The following is a 22,585-nucleotide window of genomic DNA, read 5'->3' on the forward strand; positions in this document are numbered from 1 at the left end:
GTTATCGATAAAATGAGGTAAAAATGTATAATCCTATTAACGATTCATGGATCACTGATAATGTTCAAGCATATTTTGTATTTATTCGATTTAAATATCGAATACGGATAAGTTTTTTCAAACACAATTTGTACACATCAAGGCCATGATTGACCACTTTGATTTTTGGTGTCTAAGCTGGACGTTCACATTGGAAAAACTCCAAAAGTAAAAAAAGAGAGGATTTTTTGGTGAGCCTAGTTAATAACAATGAGTGAAATATCCAATTTTTGGATAGCTTATACGCAAGCTTAGATATATATGAGTAGAACAAGATGAATAGTTATAATTTCTTAGTTAACATGGTTGTGGTGCAGGGACTGCTCCACCTTAATCGAAGGTCTCTGGTTAGAGCCCTGCAAGGAATCCGTATTTATTGGGGGCTCTACGGCTCCGCACACTAGTGAGAAATAAAAAAAAAAGTTATAATTTTTTAGTTCGCGTAGAAGTGTTTTAATTTGATTAGATAATTTTTATTTAATGTATATATCATTGTATCCTGATAAATATTTAATCAAAATTACCAAAAAAAGAAAAAGAAAAAGATATTTGATAAATAAGATAATGAAAAAGCAAAAATCAGAAATTCCATTAATTTCTAAAATCATCCACTCTCATTTATTTGCTTAGATGAAACTCTAAAAAGGAAGAAGAAGAAGAATACTATATAAAAAAGACCGTTGGGAGCGAAAGGATCGGTTGTAACGGATAGTTTCTTTATTCAAAAGCTATACCCTCTCGTTAGAGCATCAAAGAATCACAAGATAAATTTCTTATTCAAATTCAAGAAACTCTAATTACTCCATAGATTTCAGTCAGCGGTTTGTACGCTGCAACACATTGTTGAAGCCATTTGACTAATCACAGTTTTTTATCTACCAGTACAGAAAAAGATTCTATTTCCATCAATTTTAGTTTTGTGGAGAATGGATTTGGGTTGTTTCGATATGGGTTGTATTGAAAAGAAGCCGGCGAACGACAATATTTCTAATTCAGATAATAGTCCCACCGCCGCTTCTACAACGGCTAATTCCAGAGTCGGAAAGGTATCCCATTACCCATTCTTTTTTGATATCTGAGAAAGTAATTCTCAATTTTGCTTATGTTTCTTAGTTGGGTCTTTTCTGATTTTGGGGTTTTCCAAAACCCTTCTTCTTAATTAGGGGAAAAAGATTTAAATTTACCCCCCCCCCCCCCATGTTAATCTTGATTGTTATCTATTTGTGAGAGGGTGTAACGGTAATGACAAAATTAAAACTTCATTATCATTGATTATGACTGTTAAAAGAACTCATTTGCATAAGATCTTTTCGGTTCAAAAGGTGAAAATTTCTATTGGTTTTTCGTGTTCTTGTTATGAAGAAGAAGGTTGACAATCAAATTTTGTTACTTTTAAGCAAAATCACATAAATGTTTACTTTGATTGGTGTATTGCCAAACTTTGGTAGTATTTCGTTGTCTTGTTATCAAATAGTGCTGAAAAAGGCAATCAAAGAAAGTGGCCAGTCGAATCGAGTTGCTTTGAAATATTCTTTAATTGGTGTTTTTTTTTCAATTTTGGTTTTTCATTTTTTGTTTTGGAATAGTGCAGACTAAGGCAATGAAAGAAGGTGGCCAGTCAAATTTAGTTTCTCTAAACAAATCTGGATCACAAATTAGAAAGCCCCCTCATCGCAAAACGTCGCCTTTGAATTGGTTCCCTCGCAAGAAAGTGGATTCCTATTTGAAGAGGAAGATAAAAATGTTCCAGGTATATTTATATGCTTGTGCATCCTCTTTTTTGTTGTCAATATATAGTAGAAGTACTGACAGTGCTTTTGGCCTGTTATGAAATTTCAGGAAGTGGATGGAATGAACTCAACCCTTGATGAGACTTTGGGGGATGCTAATCCCCACTATTGTAGAGTTCTGAGAGAAAAAATTGCAGTAAGAGAAGCTGCTCAAAGAGCTGTGGAAGCTCGGAAGGCTGCACTTGTTGAAGCATCATGGTGCCGAATACTTCAAGCATCAAGGTGAGCATTTTAATATTCATTTATGTGTATTTATTGTTACATACATTCGATCGGGTGTTTGACAGGAGTTGTTTTATTCTGGTTAGAGATTCATATAGCACGTATTTGCAAATTATTTGATATTGGAGTGAAATGTGCAAATGGGGTACATAAAATTTAGATATAGTTAAGTTCAATGCCTTTTGGTGATCTAATTAAAAAAATAGCCAGCAAATGTATAGGTTTGGTATATTTTAGTATAAATATATATATTGTATACATATAATATACTCAACTGAATGAGGACATGACCTTATATAGGAAGTTGTAGAAGTAGAGGATTAATAGTCGAATGTTGTTGTGCAGTAGTATGATTTAGGTATCGCGTAGTTTTTTTTCTCTCTAATGTGTATTAGTATCTGTTGCTACACTTGTTTTGTACATTGCTATCTTGTTGTCTCTTTTTCTTTCTTAATTTCTTTCATCGGTTATATTTGTTTTTGAGTCCCAGGGTCTATAGGAAAATACCTCTTTGCCTCGCAAAGGTAGAGGTAAGGTCTGCGTACATTCTACCCTCCCCAAACCCCACTTGTGGAGTTATACTGGATATGTTGTTGTATACATATAATGTATATGTAATCAGTGTATATGTTTTGTTCTAGCGCCCATAATTAATTTCGGCCGACATGCAAGAAATGAAAAATAGCCAATATTAGCTTGTTTGTGATAGAGACATTGTTGATTGATTGAATAGAGATTTGTTCATATGTTAGTCTAGAACTTACCTTTTCTGTAACTGCTATAGTATGATTTAGGTATCGCGTAGTTTTTTTTTTTCTCTAATGTGTATTAGTATCTGTTGCTACACTTGTTTTGTACATTGCTATCTTGTTGTCTCTTTTTCTTTCTTAATTTCTTTCATCGGTTATATTTGTTTTTGAGTCCCAGGGTCTATAGGAAAATACATCTTTGCCTCGCAAAGGTAGAGGTAAGGTCTGCGTACATTCCACCCTCCCCAAACCCCACTTGTGGAGTTATACTGGATATGTTGTTGTATACATATAATGTATACGTAATCAGTGTATATGTTTTGTTCTAGCGCCCATAATTAATTTCGGCCGACATGCAAGAAATGAAAAATAGCCAATATTAGCTTGTTTGTGATAGAGACATTGTTGATTGATTGAATAGAGATTTGTTCATATGTTAGTCTAGAACTTACCTTTTCTGTAACTGCTATACAGGATTGATTGTAAAGAAGCAGAACAATTGCTGCAAGAGGCAGAAAAATATTCTGCAGAAGCTTTTGAAGATGCAACAGCTATTGGAGTAATCTTGTATGACATTCCTGATTGTTCACGGAAGCATTACAAAATAGAAAAGTCACCGGCAAAAGGAGGAGGACCCACCACTCATACTATTAGAACATCTTTTGAAACTGCATTTGAGGTTGATAAACAAGTAGCAAGTGCTGTTAAGGCTGCACTTCTTAAGCTTGCTAATTGCCCTTCAATGAACAAAGATGAAGTCAAGGAACTGCTGCACAGAATAAGCCAGAACCCGGAAACAGACGATAATCATCAAGAAGTGTCTGAGTTCTCTTCAGAATGTGAATCGGATACAGCTTCCGAAGCCACAGAGTTAAAAAAAGAAAAGGAAAGCAAATTTAAAGGGAAGCAGGCATATGAAAAGTTTAATATGCCAAATCTTATGGAAATGATGCTGGAAAGGCTTAGATGTTTGCAAGAAGATGAACTTGCATCTCTTGCTACTATAGTTGCAACATGTGGGTTGAACGCAGCTCTAGCTGAAGCGGAAAACAGCAAACATGTTTCAGGGTCTGCTGCTGATGACAGATCAGAATTATCTGTTGGAGACCGAACAGTTAAGGGCACTGAGGAACTTCCAAGCCTGGATAAGTTTCTGGTTAAGCGGTTAACTAGACTTGAAAGGGAGGTATTAGAAGCCAAAACTGCTAGAAGTGAACAAAGTCAAAATGAATCTTGTCATGAAGTGGTTCATTCAGAATACCATACTAACTCAGGCCATGATCTGGCAAGTATTCTTAAGAAGCCGCCTTTTTCAAAATTTGAGAAGGAAATTGAAGAGGCCAAGAACAACTCCGAAACTTTGGTAAAAACCAAGTGTAAAGCTTCAGATAGCAATGTGCATTCGTCTGAGGTTCCAAGCCTGGACAAATTTTTGGTGAAGCGATTGACGAGACTTGAAAGGGAGGTCCTAGAAGCCAAAAATGCCAGGAGTGAAGCTGGAGGAAAATGTGAGCAAACGCGAGATAAATCTGGTGGTAAAGTGGTTCATTCAGAATACCATACCTATCCAGGCAATGATCTGGCAAGCATTCTCAAGAAGCCTTCTTCAAAATTTGAGAAGGAAATTGAAGAAGCCAAGAACAACTCCGAGACGTTGTTAAAAAACAAGTGTAAAGCTTCAAATAGCAATGTGCGTTCATTGGAGGTTCCCGACTTAGGCAGTGTGTTGGTTAAGCACTCTTCAAAGCTTGAGAAAGATATTGAAGAGGCTAAGAGGAAGAATGAAAACCTTGGTGAAATGGAGAGCAAGAATTCAAATAGATTGGGTACTGTGGCAATTGGTCGAAGAAAGAAACATGAAATGGAAGTTCCTAGTTTAGAAGATTATCTGGTGAAACATATGACCAAACTTGAAAAGGAAGTTCAAGAAGCAAATAATAGGGAAAATACTGCAGACTTGAATGTGTCCGAGACCTCACTGGTAGGAAAAGAAAATGTTGACCAGAATGTAAATCATGATACAAATATGGATGAAAATTCTTGTAATGGAGAACAACCATCAAAGCCAGCAGACACATTGTCAATCGAGGTTGAAAACAAAGAACATGCAGATAGTCTGGACAAGATTCTAGTAAAGCCAGTTCATCGTTTGCAAAGGCTTAAAATGCAAGAATCATCAACAAGAAGCAACTACATTGTACAGAGGCCTCAAAGAAAGATTGAGGCCACAGACAGCGAAGGTTTGGACAAGATTTTAGTGAAGCATGTTTCAAAGCTGGAAAAAGAGAAAATGTCTTTTCATGCAAAGGAAGACAATTTGATGAATGTAAAGAAAAGGGACACAATTGGTAAAAAATTGCAGAACAATGAAGGCAGTTTGGATCAAATTTTGGTGAAACACAAGTCTAGACTTGAGAGAGAAAAGATGGCTGCTATTCAGCCAGAGGATGATGATCAGACAAGACATTCAATTTCTCGGAAAGCGACAAGGGAGAGGGAGTTGCAAGAAGCTTGGGGAGGCTTAAGTCTTGGGAAGGCCACAGACAGCGAAGGTTTGGACAAGATTTTAGTGAAGCATGTTTCAAAGCTGGAAAAAGAGAAAATGTCTTTTCATGCAAAGGAAGACAATTTGATGAATGTAAAGAAAAGGGACACAATTGGTAAAAAATTGCAGAACAATGAAGGCAGTTTGGATCAAATTTTGGTGAAACACAAGTCTAGACTTGAGAGAGAAAAGATGGCTGCTATTCAGCCAGAGGATGATGATCAGACAAGACATTCAATTTCTCGGAAAGCGACAAGGGAGAGGGAGTTGCAAGAAGCTTGGGGAGGCTTAAGTCTTGGGAACTCTTTGCGTCCTCATATGTCTAGACTTCAGAGAGACAAGGTGCATTATCTTTATCCTAAACCATTTTATACTGTTGTTCCTTTTCCTACTTCTCATGACTTTTCTCACGTTTTCCTTATAGGCTGCCTGGCTAAAAGCTGAAGAAGAGGAGAGGAAGGCAACCGTGGAGGAGTCTTAAAATTATGTTTTTAGATTAGAAACATCGTAAATTCTTTGTTTTTTCCCTCCCATTCTTTCTGTTGGTCAACATGACAGCAACCAACTAAACATTTGAATACTTCTTCACTACTCGTATAGTGATCTCGTGTTCTTTTTTGAGGTAAATATAAAATTAGAAGGGTATTTTCTTTCTTTTTCGAATGTGTCACTGAAGGTTGCAATGTAAAGAAGAGTGCTGCAAATTTGTACATATTGCTTGTCTAAATTCCTTCTATGTATGAGTGAGCTAAGAAACCAGTAGTCAGTAGAGAAATTACTTCCATTATAGGAAGAAACTAAGAGTTCAACTTCAGAAAAAAGTTTTTAAAATTTCATGGCCAAACACCCCCTTAATGTATCTCCAATATAAGGAAGAAACTTATACATCTGCAATACGTGTATTGTACAAATTTAATATATAACTTAGACAAGTACTTGAAATAATTGCAGTTACCGGATGGTGCAAGTAATATAAGGATAAAATGAGAAAAGATCACCAAAGATAATTTTGGCCATATTTTACTCAAGGCATCCAAAGTATATCAGTCAACTAATACAATAATTGAGTTCCTAAAATCATGTAGAGGAAATCCAAAAAAAGAAAACTATTAGCTGGAACATCCCCCCTCCACCACCACCCCCCCGCCAACACCCCAATTTTGTTCTTAATATTAAATGCTTACGAAAATTTGAATGTAATAATTGAGAGAAGGGGTGGGCATGGTATGGTAGATAGTGGCGGAGCCAATATTTTGAATAAAAGGGTTCAAAATTTGAATAAATAGACACACGAGCTAGTCGAAGGGGGTTTGACATTTACTTTATATACATAAAAAATTATTTTAACCATGTATAAATAATATAATTTTATGTCGAAAGAGGTTCGGATGAATTTTTGGCACAAGGTGGCTCCGCCACTAATGGTAGATACCGAATTATCATATCATTTCGAAATTTTTGATATCGTGATTTTGGTATTATGATATTTGGTCTGGTATATGATATACATTTTAAATATTTTTGGTATTCGGCATGGTATTTGGTATTTAGAAATAACATACCGAAATACCGAATACCATATCGAAGTATATAGTTATATAAATAACATATATATATTATTAGAATACTAACAAATATGCAACCTAGTATTAGTATAAACTAAATGTTTAGAAGTAGAAATTTTGACTACTCTATTTTGATTGAAATGTATTTTAAATGTAATTGATTAACAAAAGGAGTTGTTTGTACTTTTTTTTGAATATATATTTTTACACGTGTAATGTGTTAGTATAATACAATTGAGGACCTTTTTTGAATTATCGAAGTCATAATACTCTATTATACGAGTATATATTAGTCAAAGTTGAACAAATTATGATTACCGATTTATTATACCGCAAAATATCAAGACTGAACTTCAAAATACCTAATTAAATTGATATGATAATAATAGAATAATTTTAAAAATCGACTACCGAAATTACCATATCCAAATTTCTTGAATTTGAGTTCACACAGATAGTTTTTACTCTTTAGTGAACTTATCCAATGAATGGTAAAAAAAAATAAAAAAAAAATTAGGAAGATAAAAGATAACCCTTTAATTTTGTGGTTTGGCAATTGGCATTTGGACTTTGGTACACACTTATTTCAGTTGAGAGTTGAGACACCACAAAAGTCCTCATGGAAAATCTCACAGTGATAGTGTGAACAACAGAACACTGGTCTCATTTCCTCACTTCAATAATTTGTACAAAGTACTAACACTCAACCAGTATTTTACAGCTTCCAAATTTGACTTGACCTCTCTCTTATATATAACAACAAATAACACTTCTATTGGTTCTACCACTACTACATGTACTTTCTTCTTTGGCCTAAAACTTCTTGACTTTTCACTTCCATTGTTGCTCTATTCTCTCAATGGCTTTTCCTTCCTCCTTTCTCTTCTTCTTCTTCCAAATCATTCTCTGTATTCCCCCTGCCTTCTCCACAAATTCTGAAGGTAATTTCACTCAACTTAAGCTAATCTAAGTTTCCCATGTTTTCATTTTTTTGTTTGCCATTCTTAGGGTTTAAAGATTTCAGCTTTATGTTACCATTTGATTTAAAATCCTGGAAATGGACACATTTGTATGAAAGACAGAAAAAGGTTCAATCTTGAAATGGACCCTCTTACTCAAATTCCTATTTTTTTTTTTTGTTTTTGTTTACAGGGAATGCTCTACATGCTTTGAGAACCAGACTCTCTGATCCCAAAAATGTTCTACAGAGCTGGGACCCTACACTTGTAAATCCTTGTACCTGGTTCCATGTTACCTGCGACTCCAATAATAATGTTATTCGCCTGTAAGATGCTCTATCAGTTTCTTGATTTTTTTTCCTTTTTGTTTTGATTAGTTTTTCCAATTGGAAAAAAAGTAATTGACAATTCTTATGATTTTTTTAAAATTTTTGAAATTTGCAGGGATTTGGGCAATTCTAATATTTCTGGAACGTTAGGACCAGAGCTTGTTGAACTCAAGAATCTACAGTACCTGTATTTTTCTTTGTTCACCTCTTTTCTTGTTTTTTTGTTTCTTGTCTCAGCTTAGTATCTCTTGTTGGCTGTACTGAAACCGTGGAGAAAGTAACGGAAAAGTAATAGAAAAAAGAGGCGTTTTTTAGACAAAGAAATACTATGTATAGATTAGTGTCACATGATTAATGTTGTTTCTGTCATTAATTTAATGTGTGCTTTCTTTGCTTGCAAGTTTACCTATCTGTCTTTAAAATGATGGACAAACTTTTTTCCTGAATTGCAGGGAACTTTATAGTAATAACATAGAAGGGGAAATCCCAAAGGAATTTGGTGATCTGGAAAATCTTGTTAGCATGGACCTATATGGCAACAGATTTGAAGGCAACATTCCCAAATCTTTTGCTAAATTAAAGTCTCTTAGATTTTTGTAAGTATTCTCATTGAATAATTCACAGAGTTTGACAACTTTGATGTTATAAAGATTGAATCTTTTTCATGCTATGACTACAGGCGGTTAAATGACAACAAACTAACTGGTTCAATTCCAAGGGAACTTACGACACTCCCCAACCTTAGAGTATTGTAAGTTCTCAAATTCTGTTATTATTTTCATATTTACCATGAAACTGATAAAGACGATCAAACGATATGGCATTGATTTCTGCTTGAGTGAATTTCTTTATTGCATTGATGCAGTGATGTTTCTAACAATGATCTTTGTGGAACAATCCCTGCTGATGGACCCTTTGGAAGCTTTCCTATGGAAGGGTAATCATTTTCTCTAATTTCTTGAAAATTTGCTTACATTTTCGCTGATGCTCTAACTGTCCCTTGATATGGTACTGGTTCATTACTGTCCATTTTATTGGTGAAAGTTGTTTTGAGCTTCATTCTGTTGGTTGTTTTACTCGGGGAAGAAGAATTCTACTGAATGACCGGTTGCATCATGCTAAAAATGTGCTTTAAGGTTCATAGACACAGGTTCTGAGCTTAATCCACCAACCTATTGCAAAAATAAACTTATGTCAAGTCATTAGTTAGTAGTTGTTGGCTTTGGTTGATAGCTAGTGATTTATGCTTGTTTGGTGCAAGTGCAATTACATGTTATGTGTCTGCCTAGCCTGTTAGTCCCACATCTGCTATATGCCCTCAAATTGTTATTGGATGTTGATGTTCATACAACACTAGTATGAGTCTTAGAAACTATTCATTGGTCTTGTGTTGTTGAATTTGGATGACACATACAACCCCAAATGTTCGAGTTCATCAAATCTATCCTTCTTGGATTAAGGATACATCATAATAATAGGTAAAGTTGTGATATTTGTCGGTATCACAACATCAAAATCCGAACTCCAAAAACAGAATAGAAAAAGAAGCTGTTCTGAGTTACATATATGTTTGTGGCCTTTAACTCTATAGTGCAACTCCATAGTAGATTCCTATTTTGTCTTCCTCAATGTTGTGTAATGTTATTAGTTCTACGACTTGCAATCAATGCAACTCTTGATGACAATTCCTCTTGTTTCAGTTTCGCACACAACAGACTCAATGGACCTGAGCTGAAAGGACTAGTACCGTATGACTTTGGATGTTAAGAGGTGGAAGTATAGTTTTACAACAGCCTTCAGAAAGATTGCTACTATATCTTATGTATTGTATATGTAGTTTGACAGTGTTACTGAAATTAAAGACCTCGAGTCGAATGCACTTCATGATATATAAGGTTCTTTAAAATCATCACTAAAAAGCTCACCTTCACCGATAACTTGGCAGCAGAAAATGCGCTGTCTTGCTGAGTTTTGAACAAGCGTTATGATGGTTTCGAAGTGAAATTTCTTCTTCCAGAACAATCTATCTTTATTTCGTGTCACATTAATGTGCTCTCTAGCAAAGTTAATTTCATACGACTGAGTTATATATGTGGTTGTTGATATGTTAACTTAGGCTATCAGAAAATGTAAAAATAGAGTTGACGTCTTATTCAAAAAAATATAAGGGTATATATATATATATTACAAAACTCATGTGAGGTATAAGTTTTTATTTGGCACGTGAATAGACTGAAGTGAAGCTAAACATAAAGAATGAGGGTCATCCAGGAAATATTCAAAACTTAGAGGGACTCACAAAGTAAAGCTGGAGGTCCTGGACACGTGTTGAAAAGAGGATGGAAGTACGGAATCGCGTCAAAAAGTTAATGCTGACGTGGCTCTTAACTAAAATGCTGGAAACCCTTCAATGCAATTCAGCATGTGAATCGACTTTCTGTACTCGCGGCGCTAATTATTGTTCACTCTCGTAAATTGCCTTTTTTTTTTCTTCTTCCTGAAATATAAATAAAATACAATAAAATATTGTGTTAATTTAATAATGACATTAGCATACCGAATTGCTATCACTATAGAGATGATAAACATGATTGTATACTTCATCCAACCCAACTTCTTTTATTTTGAAAAGAAAAAAAAAAGAGATGGGACAATAGACCTTTTCATATTAAAATTTTTATAATTTAATTGGAGACAAAAAGGGAGTCAAATAATTTGGACAGAGGTGTGAAATGTAATGCAGACACATAGGTTTATTTTGCAAAAGATATGGACGAAAAAAAAATTCATATTCAAATTTTCACACTTTTAATTGGAGAAAGAAAAAAGGTAATTACAAACATATATTTGTATATTAACATAATTGAAAATATTTAGTATGTATGATGGAGTAGGAGTACTACTTTTTTCTAGCGACTATATTTTCATTGTGATTGGACTTGTGTTATATTAGTGTATATAATTGAATAGAAAAGAGTTAAAACTATATTTAAATTATGTGAAATGAATAAAAATATTTTTAATTGAAAGTTTGGTTCAAAAATAATTTTATAATTATTTAATGAGTTTTTTTTTTGTTTTTTTTATCATTTTTATGTAACAGAGAGTATACATTATAATTTTTCTTATATCAAAGAAAATTATGACTAAGTATTTTGAGAAAAGCAAAATAAACACGTGGATGAATATTAGGGAAGTGCTTGGTAAACCACAAACAAGACTTTACCTTTATTTTGTCTTGTACAGTTTGCTCCCTTTTATTGGCGGCCATATTTGAATGCCTGAACCAGAAAGCCAGAAACTTCTCTTTCTCTACTGACAAACAACAAGAAGAGGCAGACCCTTTTCCATTCTAACTCCTCCTCTACCATCCTGGGGTTTCTCCACATATACAAAAGATGTGTGCTTTTTTCCTCAGAAATGGTTCTAAAGCCCACCATTTATGGAGAAGACCCTCCATTGAATCTTGGAATATCAAGAACCATATTGTTCATCACCAACTTCAACATTCTAAAGTTTATTCACGATTACCTCATTCTTTTTACAAGAAAACTAAGGAATTAGAGTTGTCAAATCCCACTTTTCTCGCTTTCTTTTCAGGGATTTCATCTTCTGCTTCCAAAGTTAGGTTTGTGGGATGGTACTTAGAAAAACTCAACTCTCGACCCATTATCACCAAGACTATCACTTGCTGCCTTATTCTTACTACCGCTGATTTTTCCTCTCAGGTACTTTTCTTTAGTAAAGCTGTAAAGGAAAAAAAAAAGATTCTTGAAAGTTACTTAGTTGAAAAAATCATTATTAGGTTAAATAATCATGCGTGTTGTATATTGCTTTCCGAGGTCAGCTTTATGAGGTTTGAAGAGTATAGTAATGCACCCTGTTCTTTAATTTGAGGTGAAAAGGAAAAGTTGAAGGGGTTCTAATTGCAGAAATTATGAAGTAGGGGTTGTAGTAGGGGTTCTAATGGTCCTGACCCCTTTCCTCTCGTCCGGATAGTTTTTCACGCTAATTAAACATAGAGCTGAAATAGGGCATACCATTGTTAACAACACCATACATACTTAGTGTAATCCCTCAAGTGGGGGTCTGGGAGGGTAGGGTGTACGGCTACTTAAACGCAGGCAGAGAGGTGGTTTCCAACAGACCCTCGATTCAAGAAAAAAGAATTAACAGCTCTTAGGTATGGAATGAGTGGCCTTAAACCTAACCTATGAGTAATAAATTTTCCCTGCAACTCTTAGATGCCTCTTCTGCTTTTCAAATGTTACTGCACTTCATTGACTCAGAGAGCAGTTTGATACAGCAGCCTGTCCATTCCTTTATTTAAATCTTTCACCGATAAAGCTCAGAACAAAATTGTCATTTATTTCCGAGTATCTTTTTTAGGTTCTGTACTTCCCAACATCTGTTATAGTCTCACCCAAATCCACTCCACTTAGCATATGTACAATTCAAATTAGGTTGGCTTGTGAATCATCTTCATCCAGAGGTTCGAACTACACACTGAACATTATTCCTCCTGTTTGTTCTTCATCCTGTTTGTTCTTTAATTTGTGGCTGTCTCCACTGTGAATCCAAGTGATGAAGGCATCTATAAGAATATGACTTGTTGAATAAATTTGTGAGCTGCCACTGCAACATGGATTATCGATGAATAAGAGGAGCTGCCCTTGGAAATGACTTGACTTAAAAAAACACATGCTGTGAGGTGAAGAACAACTTGTCTAGTCTTGTGGTGCGCTTATCTAGTTACGAGAATGAAATCACACCCCAGTTTGACCCGTGGCAAATACTCTTTATGAGTCGCCTGGTCAAGTTCGAAGACTATTATTAGAAAGAGGTGCTTTAGTACATGTTATTGGATTGAGTGCGAGTTCCCCTTCTTTCATAACACTTAATCTGGAAATTGCATAGATTGCTTTGCTTGGGACTCCCTAAGTAACCAAACCAATCCTTGTCATTTCACACGGAAAATGGTTGCGTCTGAAGAGGATGAATAATCAGTGAATTTAATAGAGTTTCATGGTATCATGTCCTCTGCCTAACAATGTCAGATACTGCCCTCATACGTCTTGGTTGCTTGTGTAAAATAGAACTTGCCTAAAAATGAAGATGTTATTTTCCTTGGTTTCCAAGGCTTTAAGGAAGGTAGGCATCAATTAATCTGCTTATTGTCCTTAATTATCTATCTTCTAGACATAGCTGGAATGAGTACATTAAGTATAAAACTAGCTTGCTTCCCTTCTCCCAGCAAGCTATTTCCACTGATCAATCATTCTCCACGTAAAGCAACCTTCTCAGCTTTATATCTGGAGAACTACTTCATTACACCGGAGTAATACTCTTCTGCTATATGACCCATAGTCCATGGAAGGCTGGCCCATTTTCCACCAAGTTTCACACCATGCACCACGGCGCTCTTACAACTAGATTAAACCCTGTGGACTATTATTGTCTGATAGACTTGTTTATGTCATTCCTTATTTTCATCTTCACATACTTAGCAAGCTAGAATTCTTAAGAGTCTCCTCCAAGTTCATTCGCAATCATAGGGTATAGGATCTGCCTATAATCTCCTGTCTTTTAACAGATAATCATGGACCAATTCAACCACATTCAGTCGTTTCACCCACAAGTTCCACAATTATCTTCCCATAGTTGCCATAGCTGGCTCTTCGGTGCTCCTTTCCATTACTTTCTGGGCTGAAAACTGAATGACAGTTGGGATTTGCACCAATTTCTTTTACATCATGACCCTTATTGGCAATTCAAATTATTTGCATCTAAAGACTTGAATAGTTGATGTGGCCTTAGACTACTCTAGCAACCGGATTGCACAAAATAATAAAGAAGTGAAACGGATTTTTAATTCTTAGAAACTAGTACAAATTGACAAAGAGTGATTTTGCCTCTTTGTTATTTGAGAAATTGCATGTTGAGATTTGTTTAAATAGTTCTAATACTAAAACAAAAGTAAGATGCTGCGGAGAGAAATTAAATCATAGGAGAGCAAACTTAAGGAAAACGATCATATAAGATGAAGATCGAGGGTTAATGTAATCTTATTTTAATTAATGATGGTTTGATAATAACAAAGCTCAAGTTAGAATCATTCTCTTCAAAATAGGATTAAGTGATTAACTAACTTTGTTTCTATTCTGATCTTAACCGTCCCTTCCTGATTGGTTCGTAATTAGTAGTTGTTCAAGATGCTTTAATTTGTTATCACTCATAGCACGGACTGACTTGAAATTCCTAGTTCTGTGAAGTTACTTTCTGGAAGAGCCTAAACTAATTCAGTCAAACGTGCATTGATATCTAGTTCTTTTCTTCACCAGCACAAATTTGCCTAAAGTCCTTAGCAGGTAGTTTAGTTGAATTTATATGTAATGTTCTATGTTTCTTGTGTAGTACTCAGCTTAATATAATTTATCTTGTCTGACCCTATTTAGTTGACATTCAATGGCACAAAAAAATGCACATTCGTTCAACCTAACCATCTTGACTAGAGTTTATGCTATTGTTCGTGAATCATGGAGTAATATGTATTCAATAGGCACAAAGACGAAAATAAATTTTAGAAAACCCTAAAAGAATAAACATATGTTAAATAAAACTTTTAAAAAAAAAAACATATGTTCTATATAACCTATAACAATATGTTTTCTCCACTCTAATAGTTCAAACATCAAAAGGTAAATGAATGTCTTCATAACAACTTTCAAAAATAAAGAAGAGAAGAGAGAAGGTCATAGAAATGCCCTTTAAAATTCATGAGCAAAAATCAGTTCGTGATTGTAAAAGTTTTGAGTGTCTGGAACAGGTGTCTAGGCATTGAGATTGGGCCTAGGTGCTCAGACACTGCCAATTTTGGATCACTTTTGGTTGCCATGGTGCCAAGACACACCTAGCACTGAAAAGTCACTTGATTTTATCAATAGGAAACTAACATATCAATAAGCATGCAATTTATGAAAAATCTGATGAACACGGAAGTGTGCAGTTCCGCCCTCTTCTCCCATGCTGAGTCACAGGCAGCGCCTCGGAAAGCACGGACGAGCTACGTGCAGGGAAGTAACCATTTATTCTTTAAAATTTATTGAGCATATCTTGCAGTCAACAATTTATTTCCAGGAGAAGCTAATAGTAGTCTGTATTGGTCAGTGGAAAATAACAGTTCTATTCCTATAATGACAGAAAATTGGCACTTTGTACCTTTCAGGCGGCATCGTATTTTAGGATACATCTTGTAGGGGTTAAACATGTTTTTCATGTATTATGGTGTAGTAATAATGTCCAATACTGCACCCAAGGGTGTGGCCTAGTACCTATTGCTGGTGGGAGGTGGAAAGTATCCTGTGAAATTAGTTGTGGTGCACGCACGGTGCAGCTGACACGGACACCACTGTTATAAAATAAAAAATGAAAGAAACAAAAAATTAACAATATCCAATAGTAAGTGGAGTGGAAAGGTCAGGGACGATTCGTATAGCCAACCCCAACTTGCTTGGGATTGAGGCATTGCTGTTATATGGTGTAGAAATGATACCTGTAAATCTTGTTCAACAACACTTTAGAAAGTCAGTCTGTTAGTTCTCTTTCATTTTGCTCAACATATAATTATGTAATTTGCGTTTCACCTGCTTATTTATCATTCCCTCTTTTAGTGTAGCTTTTTATTCTGGTTGACCAGTTGAATAAATCATGACACGTTTCTAATCTTATCCCCCCCCCCCCCTTTTGTTGCACTCTGTACTGCAGACAATTGCTGGCTCATTGATGCAACAGTATGATCTCACACGAACATTGCGGATGGCTGGTTATGGAGCGCTAATTGTTGGACCTTCATTACATTTCTGGTTCAATTTCCTGTCAAGGTGCTTTCCAAAGCGTGATGTCATAACAACATTTAAAAAAATAGCTTTGGGACAAACAGTTTATGGCCCTGCAATTAACTCGGTTTTCTTCTCCATGAATGCTGTAGCGCAAGGTACATCTGAGTCCTGCTTTAGTTCTGTGTTGCTCTTGTTAAATTTAATAGTAGGCTGTATTTTACTGTCATTAACAAAATAAAATATTTGTGGAGGACTCTAGACCTCAGGCAATTATCATATTTGAGATAGAACCTGTTCTTTTTGTGCATGTTTCCCCGAGAGGAGGGCATAGGGTTAGTGACATGAGAGAGAGAAAGGGGGTGGGGGTGGAAACTAACTCGAAACCTCGGGTTTGAGGGATAGTGTTTAAACCCTGTATCACTTCTTTCTTTTTTTTTAATTTTCAAAATAAACTAGAAAAAGAAATTTAAGATTAGATAAGAAACATCTATTTGATAAACTTGACACAAAATAAGAATCTCAGTCAGTTCATTTGCAAGCTGCGTTAGGAAGTGCATTAGCTCCTTTCCCCTTTTTACTCTTTTGTTTTTATTAGTCCTTAATGGCTTTCTACCATGCTTGCTAAGTTTGAATTTGATTTTGTTGCAAACTTCTTTATTATATGGATGAACTAGCAACAGTTTTCAACATCTATTCGAACTCTTGAGAATTTTATTTTCTGAATTACAATAGGCATTTAACTTTGGATGCTTGTATCACTAATCCTTATATTGGTTGCTATCCTAGGTGAAAGTAGTTCAGAGATTGTTGCCCGACTCAAGCGTGACTTGGTTCCCACCATTGTCAATGGTCTTATGTACTGGCCAATATGTGATTTTATTACATTCAAGTTTGTTCCTGTTCATTTACAGGTATGCTCAAGGTCTCATCGACCTCTAAGATTGCTTTACATAACTTAAGGTTCAGATCCCTCAACTCCCAATTTGAAGATGATAAAGTTCTCAATAGTGTACCAAAAGAAAAGAGGAATTTCTCCCCTTCATTTTTCATGTCTTCACTTTTTTAGAAGTAACGTATGGGTATATATGTATTTGAGAAAGTAACTAACTAGATGCTACTATGACATTTGACAGCCGCTTGTGAGCAACTCATTTTCGTACTTATGGAATGTGTACCTGACCTACATGGCAAGCCAACAGAAAGTCTCTATGACATGATTCTATACTAATCACGTATGATGTCTTCTCTGCTAACAATTCATATATTCTTCATGCTAACAATCTGGATGGAGGCACGACTTTGGAGTGATTTTTATCTCGGTGACATGTTAGTGTGGCGGAGCAGAACTTCTCCAGAAGACGGAGGCCATTGAATGTGTTATTTAAGAGTTGCTCAGACCATCATGGGTTCTTTTATGTATATCCTAGTTCTAGTTACAGAAATAGCATATTACAACACTTATCAGCTTTCACGTAAGAGCGATATTTGACTATATAGAGCAGACACAGTTCAAATTTTGAAGATTTTGCAATTGTATCCTCATTCTCAACTTCACTCCAAGTTGACTATACAATTTATTATTGTACCACGTTGTTCTGAATATTGAAGATGTATTTGCAGCAGGCATATAGTTCTGATATCTCTCCCTCTCTATCCTATTAAGCTTGTAAAAGTAACAGGAAAGGAAATAAACTATTGTTGGCACATTAAAACAGTTGAATCTTACCCCCTATAACACAGAAACTCATTAAACAATGTTTATATTTTACTGTTAACGTGAGTAAAGCATTCATTTCTCTGTTCTGTTTAGTGTTTAAAAATTGCCAAATCTTAAACTACTTTGTGCTATTCCTCTTTGTTCTTATGTTAATATTTAATTTTTTTTTGTCTTCATTTTGTGTAACCAGAGGATGCCTCCCACTCTGTACTGACCAAGTCTTTATTTGGACTTTACTCTCATCTTAGTGGGTAACCATGAAGCCATTACATCAAATGTCAACAAGAAAGATGTCACATTGCTGTATAAAAACCAGAGCTCTTCCTCAAATATGCAAGACAAGTTTTTAGTTCTCTCTGTCTCTTCTCGAAGTGTAGCTTTGGTTTGCATATCAAAATGAGAAGCTTAGGGAGGCTGGGGCAATTGCCCCTACTTGCAGCTGCTTTGGCAATCTGCTAAGCAGCCAGCACTGTTTTTGCTGATTACTCCTATGGCTATACTTCTCCCTCACCTTCTTACAATTCTAAGAAGTACTACAATTCACAATCTCCATCTAAGTATCATGTACCTACTCCTTACTACAAGAAACCTGCTGAATATTCTCCATCACACAAATACTACAAAGCACATGTACCTTTTAAGCACAACTATTACAAGTCGCCATCGCCAGTAAAATATTACAAATCGCCCTCACCAGCAAAATATTACAAGTCACCTAATCCGTCAAAGCATTAGTACAAGTCGTCAATTGCAAAGAAGTATTATAAGTCCCATACTCCTTCAAAGCATTACTACAAGCTGCCAACTCCATCAAAGCATTACTACAAGTTGCCATCGCCAGTAAAGTACTACTACAAGTCGCCATTACCGGTAAAGTACTACTACAAGTCCCCAGCTCCTTCAAAACACTATTACAAGTCGCCATACTACAAGTCACCAACTCCTTCAAAGCACTACTACAAGTCCCCTGCTCCTTCAAAACACTACTACAAGTCCCCAGCTCCTTCAAAGTACTACTACAAGTCGCCAGCACTGGTAAAGTACTACTACAAGTCCCCGGCTCTTAAATACTACAACTCACCACCTCCAACAAAATATTACAAGTCACCAGTTTACTACAAATCTCCACCACCACCAACTCATTATGAAAAATCACCTTCATACTACAAATCACCTCCACCCCCTCTGAAATACTATGAAATATCACCTACATACTACAACTCACCTCCTCCTCCAAAATACTATGAGCAGACACCTACTTATTACAAGTCACCTCCACCTCCACCACCAAAATATTATGAGCAATCACCAAGTTTGTCACAATCCAAAATGGGTCGTGAGTGGCACCCACCCTTATGCGTGCTGCTTTCTCTCGAGATGAAGGCTGCACGTTCTCTTTTTTTTTCCTTCTAAAACCCTTATGTGTTGAAGTGATAAATATCATTAACTTATCTTAATAAATAAAGTGGTATATGATATTAAATGAATTAACACTTTAACCCACCAATTAAATAAGTTATCTAAGTTCACCCCTCATGGGTGAAACCTTCAACAACACTTGCTCTCCCTCTATAAAGTCCATGTCCCTGACCTTTCGGTCTGCATATTCCTTCTGCCTGATTTAAGCTGCTAGAAGTTTCTCCTGAATAAATTTCACCTTCTCTAGTGATTCCCTCAAAAGATCAGTTCCCCAAGGTCTCACCTCAAATGCATCAAACCAACCAATAGGAGACCTACATCTCCTCTCATACAATGCCTCAAATGGAGCCATATCAATACTCGAGTGATAGCTATTATTATACGAAAACTCTGCCAGGGGTAGAAACTGATCCCCATGACCACCAAAATCTATCACGCATGCACGAAGCATATCCTCTAGCACTTGAATTGTCCTCTCAGACTGCCCATCGGTCTGAGGGTGAAATGCAGTACTAAGATCCAATCTAGTACCTAACTCAGCATGCAAGATTCTCCAAAAGTTAGAAGTAAATTGTGTACCTCTATCTGATATGATAGAAATCGGAACTCCATGTAATCGAACAATCTCGCGGATATAGAGTTTGGCTAACTTTTCTGCATCATAAGTCACCTTGACTAGAATGAAGTGAGCAGACTTAGTTAACCTGTCAACAATCACCCATATAGAATCAAACTTACCCAATGTCTTTGGAAGTCCGACCACAAAATCCATTGCAATCCTTTCCCACTTCCATTCAGGAATGGGCATTCTTTGAAGTGTCCCTCCAGGCCTTTGGTGTTCATATTTTACCTGCTGACAATTTGGACAATGGGCAACAAAATCAGCAATGTCACGCTTCATTCTGCTCCACCAATAATGTTGTCTCAGATCGCGATACATCTTGGTTGCACCAGGATGTATAGAGTACCTCGAACTATGAGCCTCTACAAGAATAGTCTCGATCAAAGTATCAATACGGGGCACACATACCCGCCCTTTAATCCTCAAGACGCCTTCCCCATCTATCATAGCCTCTTTGGCCTCTCCTTGCAAGACCATATCACGAATCTGGCTCAGCTTCTCATCATCAAACTGCTTTTCTTTAATCTTGTCAAGGAAAGAAGATCTTGCCTCCACACAGGCCAAAAATCCTCCTTTCTCCGTTACTTCTAGCCTCATAAAGTCATTAGCGAGAGTTTGAACCTCTCTAGCCAATGGGCGATGGGAAACCTGCAAATGAGCTAAACTTCCCATGCTCCCTGCTTTTCTGCTCAAGGCATCGGCCACTACATTAGCTTTTTCGGGGTGATAAAGAATAGTGATATCATAGTCCTTTAACAATTCCATCCACCTCCTTTGCCTCAAATTCAAGTCTCTCTGAGTGAACACATGTTGTAAGCTGCGATGATCTGTATACACTTCACACTTCACCCCGTATAGATAATGTCTCCACTGCTTCAGTGCAAATACAACCGCAGCTAACTCCAAATCATGAGTGGGGTAATTACGCTCATGCACCTTTAATTGCCTTGAAGCATAAGCAATTACCTTCTTCTCCTGCATTAGCACTGCACCTAAACCAGAATATGATGCATCACAATAAACAATGAAATTCTTACCTTCTACTGGCAGGGCAAGAATCGATGCAGTAGTCAATAAGGTCTTGAGTTTCAGAAAACTCTCTTCACACTCATCCGACCACACAAATGGAACTTTCTGCTTGGTCAGATTAGTCAGCTGGGAAGCAATAGAAGCAAATCCCTTGACGAACCGGCAGTAGTAGCTAGCCAAACCAATAAAGCTCTTTACCTCTGAGACATTAGTGGGCCTTGCCCAACTCTTCACTGCTTCAATCTTCTGGGGATCCACCATCACTCCATCTTTAGAAACCACGTGCCCTAAGAAAGACACTGAATCAAGCCAGAACTCACACTTGGAGAATTTGGCATATAACCTCGTCTCCCTTAACAATCCCAGAACAGTTCTCAGATGCTCTTCATGTTCTTTTGGGCTTACAAATGCGCCTGCTGCTTTCATGAGTCTGATGAATGGATTATAAGTCTCCGCCTCCACCTTACTATGAATCTCCACCACCTCCACCAAAGACCTATGAACAACCACCATCATACTACTCACCTCCACCACCACCAACCTATGTCAAACAAACACCCACCTATGCCTCACCTCCACCACCTCCGAAGTACGAGCAATCTGCCACCTATTCTTCACCTCCACCACCAACAAACTATGACAAAGAAACATCCACATACGCCTCACCTCCACCACCTATGAAGTACGAGCAATCTGCCACCTATGCTTCACCTCCACCTCCATCACCATCTCCACCACTAACCTACTACTAATATTCAAATCCTTTCGCTTCAATAATTATCCACCATTTGACTTTTAACTCATTTTCAAACTCCTATTTGGAGCATTTTCGTTTCCTCTTCCAAAATTTGTTTGTAGGCTTTCCTAAATGATCGGCTTTGCTTGCTGTTTGTTCTTTTGTTGTACTAATATTTTGTAACATGTATTCATTCGGGATTTAAGTAAGATCCTCGAGATCTCCATCAGATTGGCTCACTGAATCAAAAGATTATTTTTGGTATATTCTCCTAAGAATTGTATTAATGCTACCATCTTCTTCTTTCTATAATATAGTTTCTGCTAATCGGCTGAACTCCTTGGTCTATACAACTCGTAGGAAGCATTAATGAATCTTTCTGATAATAACAAACCAAGTTATTTAATATCATCCCTCATGGTGATCGAGTTCTCCCAGTATTCGTTTGAAATCAAAGAGACGAAGACATCTATTGAAATAATTGAGTAGCTAAAGGCTGTAGCTCAAGGAAACGACGATACAAGTTCAGCAATGCTCTAACGACATTCAATCAACATCAATTATATACAATGGGGTTACAAACACCTTAAATCATTCTGTGAACCCAATCAGTGCACTATACAGTTCATGCATACAGTTGCATCAGCACATCCACATAGTTCAGTACAGTTTGGCCCTCAGGCATATTATCATATCAGAGTCAGTTAAGTTGAGTTCAGTCGGTATGTGCTTTGGGCAATGCAAAAAGAGATGGTTGATGTTCCCCGAGTTGCTGGGATAAAGGTTAACATCTGTTGCATGAGGTAAAACCTCTTCTCTGCAGATTCACCTGAGCCATATCACTACAGTTTCAGCTGAGCCTCCACGCTCACTGCTTATACATAGTGATCCTCCCTGTTAGTTTATACCTCTCTAGTCTTATACACACATAAGATGAGCACTTAGATGGTGCTCAAAACATACACAAGATGAAAGTTCATCTTCATGATGTGGAGCAATTAAGAGACAGAATTGGAAAAGCATGTC

At 36.5% G+C, this 22,585-nt stretch overlaps 3 protein-coding genes and 1 pseudogene across 3 annotated transcripts; all 4 read left to right on the forward strand.

Annotated features, from left to right (window-relative positions):
• The first annotated feature begins 703 nt into the window (after positions 1–703).
• LOC129885625 (uncharacterized) lies at positions 704–6,004 on the forward strand. The gene is made up of 5 exons (XM_055959974.1): positions 704–1,085; positions 1,631–1,789; positions 1,879–2,051; positions 3,275–5,687; positions 5,770–6,004. Exons 1-5 carry the CDS (start codon positions 966–968, stop codon positions 5,824–5,826), a joined length of 2,922 nt encoding a protein of 973 aa, XP_055815949.1. The 5' UTR covers positions 704–965; the 3' UTR covers positions 5,827–6,004.
• Positions 6,005–7,619: 1,615 nt separating this feature from the next.
• On the forward strand, positions 7,620–10,117 carry LOC129885626 (leucine-rich repeat protein 2-like). The gene is made up of 7 exons (XM_055959975.1): positions 7,620–7,851; positions 8,063–8,195; positions 8,314–8,385; positions 8,651–8,794; positions 8,878–8,949; positions 9,064–9,135; positions 9,899–10,117. Exons 1-7 carry the CDS (start codon positions 7,770–7,772, stop codon positions 9,963–9,965), a joined length of 642 nt encoding a protein of 213 aa, XP_055815950.1. The 5' UTR covers positions 7,620–7,769; the 3' UTR covers positions 9,966–10,117.
• A 1,314-nt stretch (positions 10,118–11,431) lies between these two features.
• On the forward strand, positions 11,432–17,832 carry LOC129885627 (uncharacterized). Its single transcript, XM_055959977.1, has 4 exons — positions 11,432–11,926; positions 15,963–16,191; positions 16,823–16,947; positions 17,170–17,832. The coding sequence occupies exons 1-4, from the start codon at positions 11,597–11,599 to the stop codon at positions 17,251–17,253; spliced, it is 768 nt and encodes a 255-aa protein (XP_055815952.1). The 5' UTR covers positions 11,432–11,596; the 3' UTR covers positions 17,254–17,832.
• Positions 17,833–18,073: 241 nt separating this feature from the next.
• On the forward strand, positions 18,074–21,603 carry LOC129884531 (extensin-3-like; annotated as a pseudogene).
• The last annotated feature ends 982 nt before the right edge of the window (positions 21,604–22,585 follow it).

Source organism: Solanum dulcamara, chromosome 4, assembly GCF_947179165.1.
Source record: "Solanum dulcamara chromosome 4, daSolDulc1.2, whole genome shotgun sequence".
Lineage (NCBI taxonomy): Eukaryota > Viridiplantae > Streptophyta > Magnoliopsida > Solanales > Solanaceae > Solanum > Solanum dulcamara.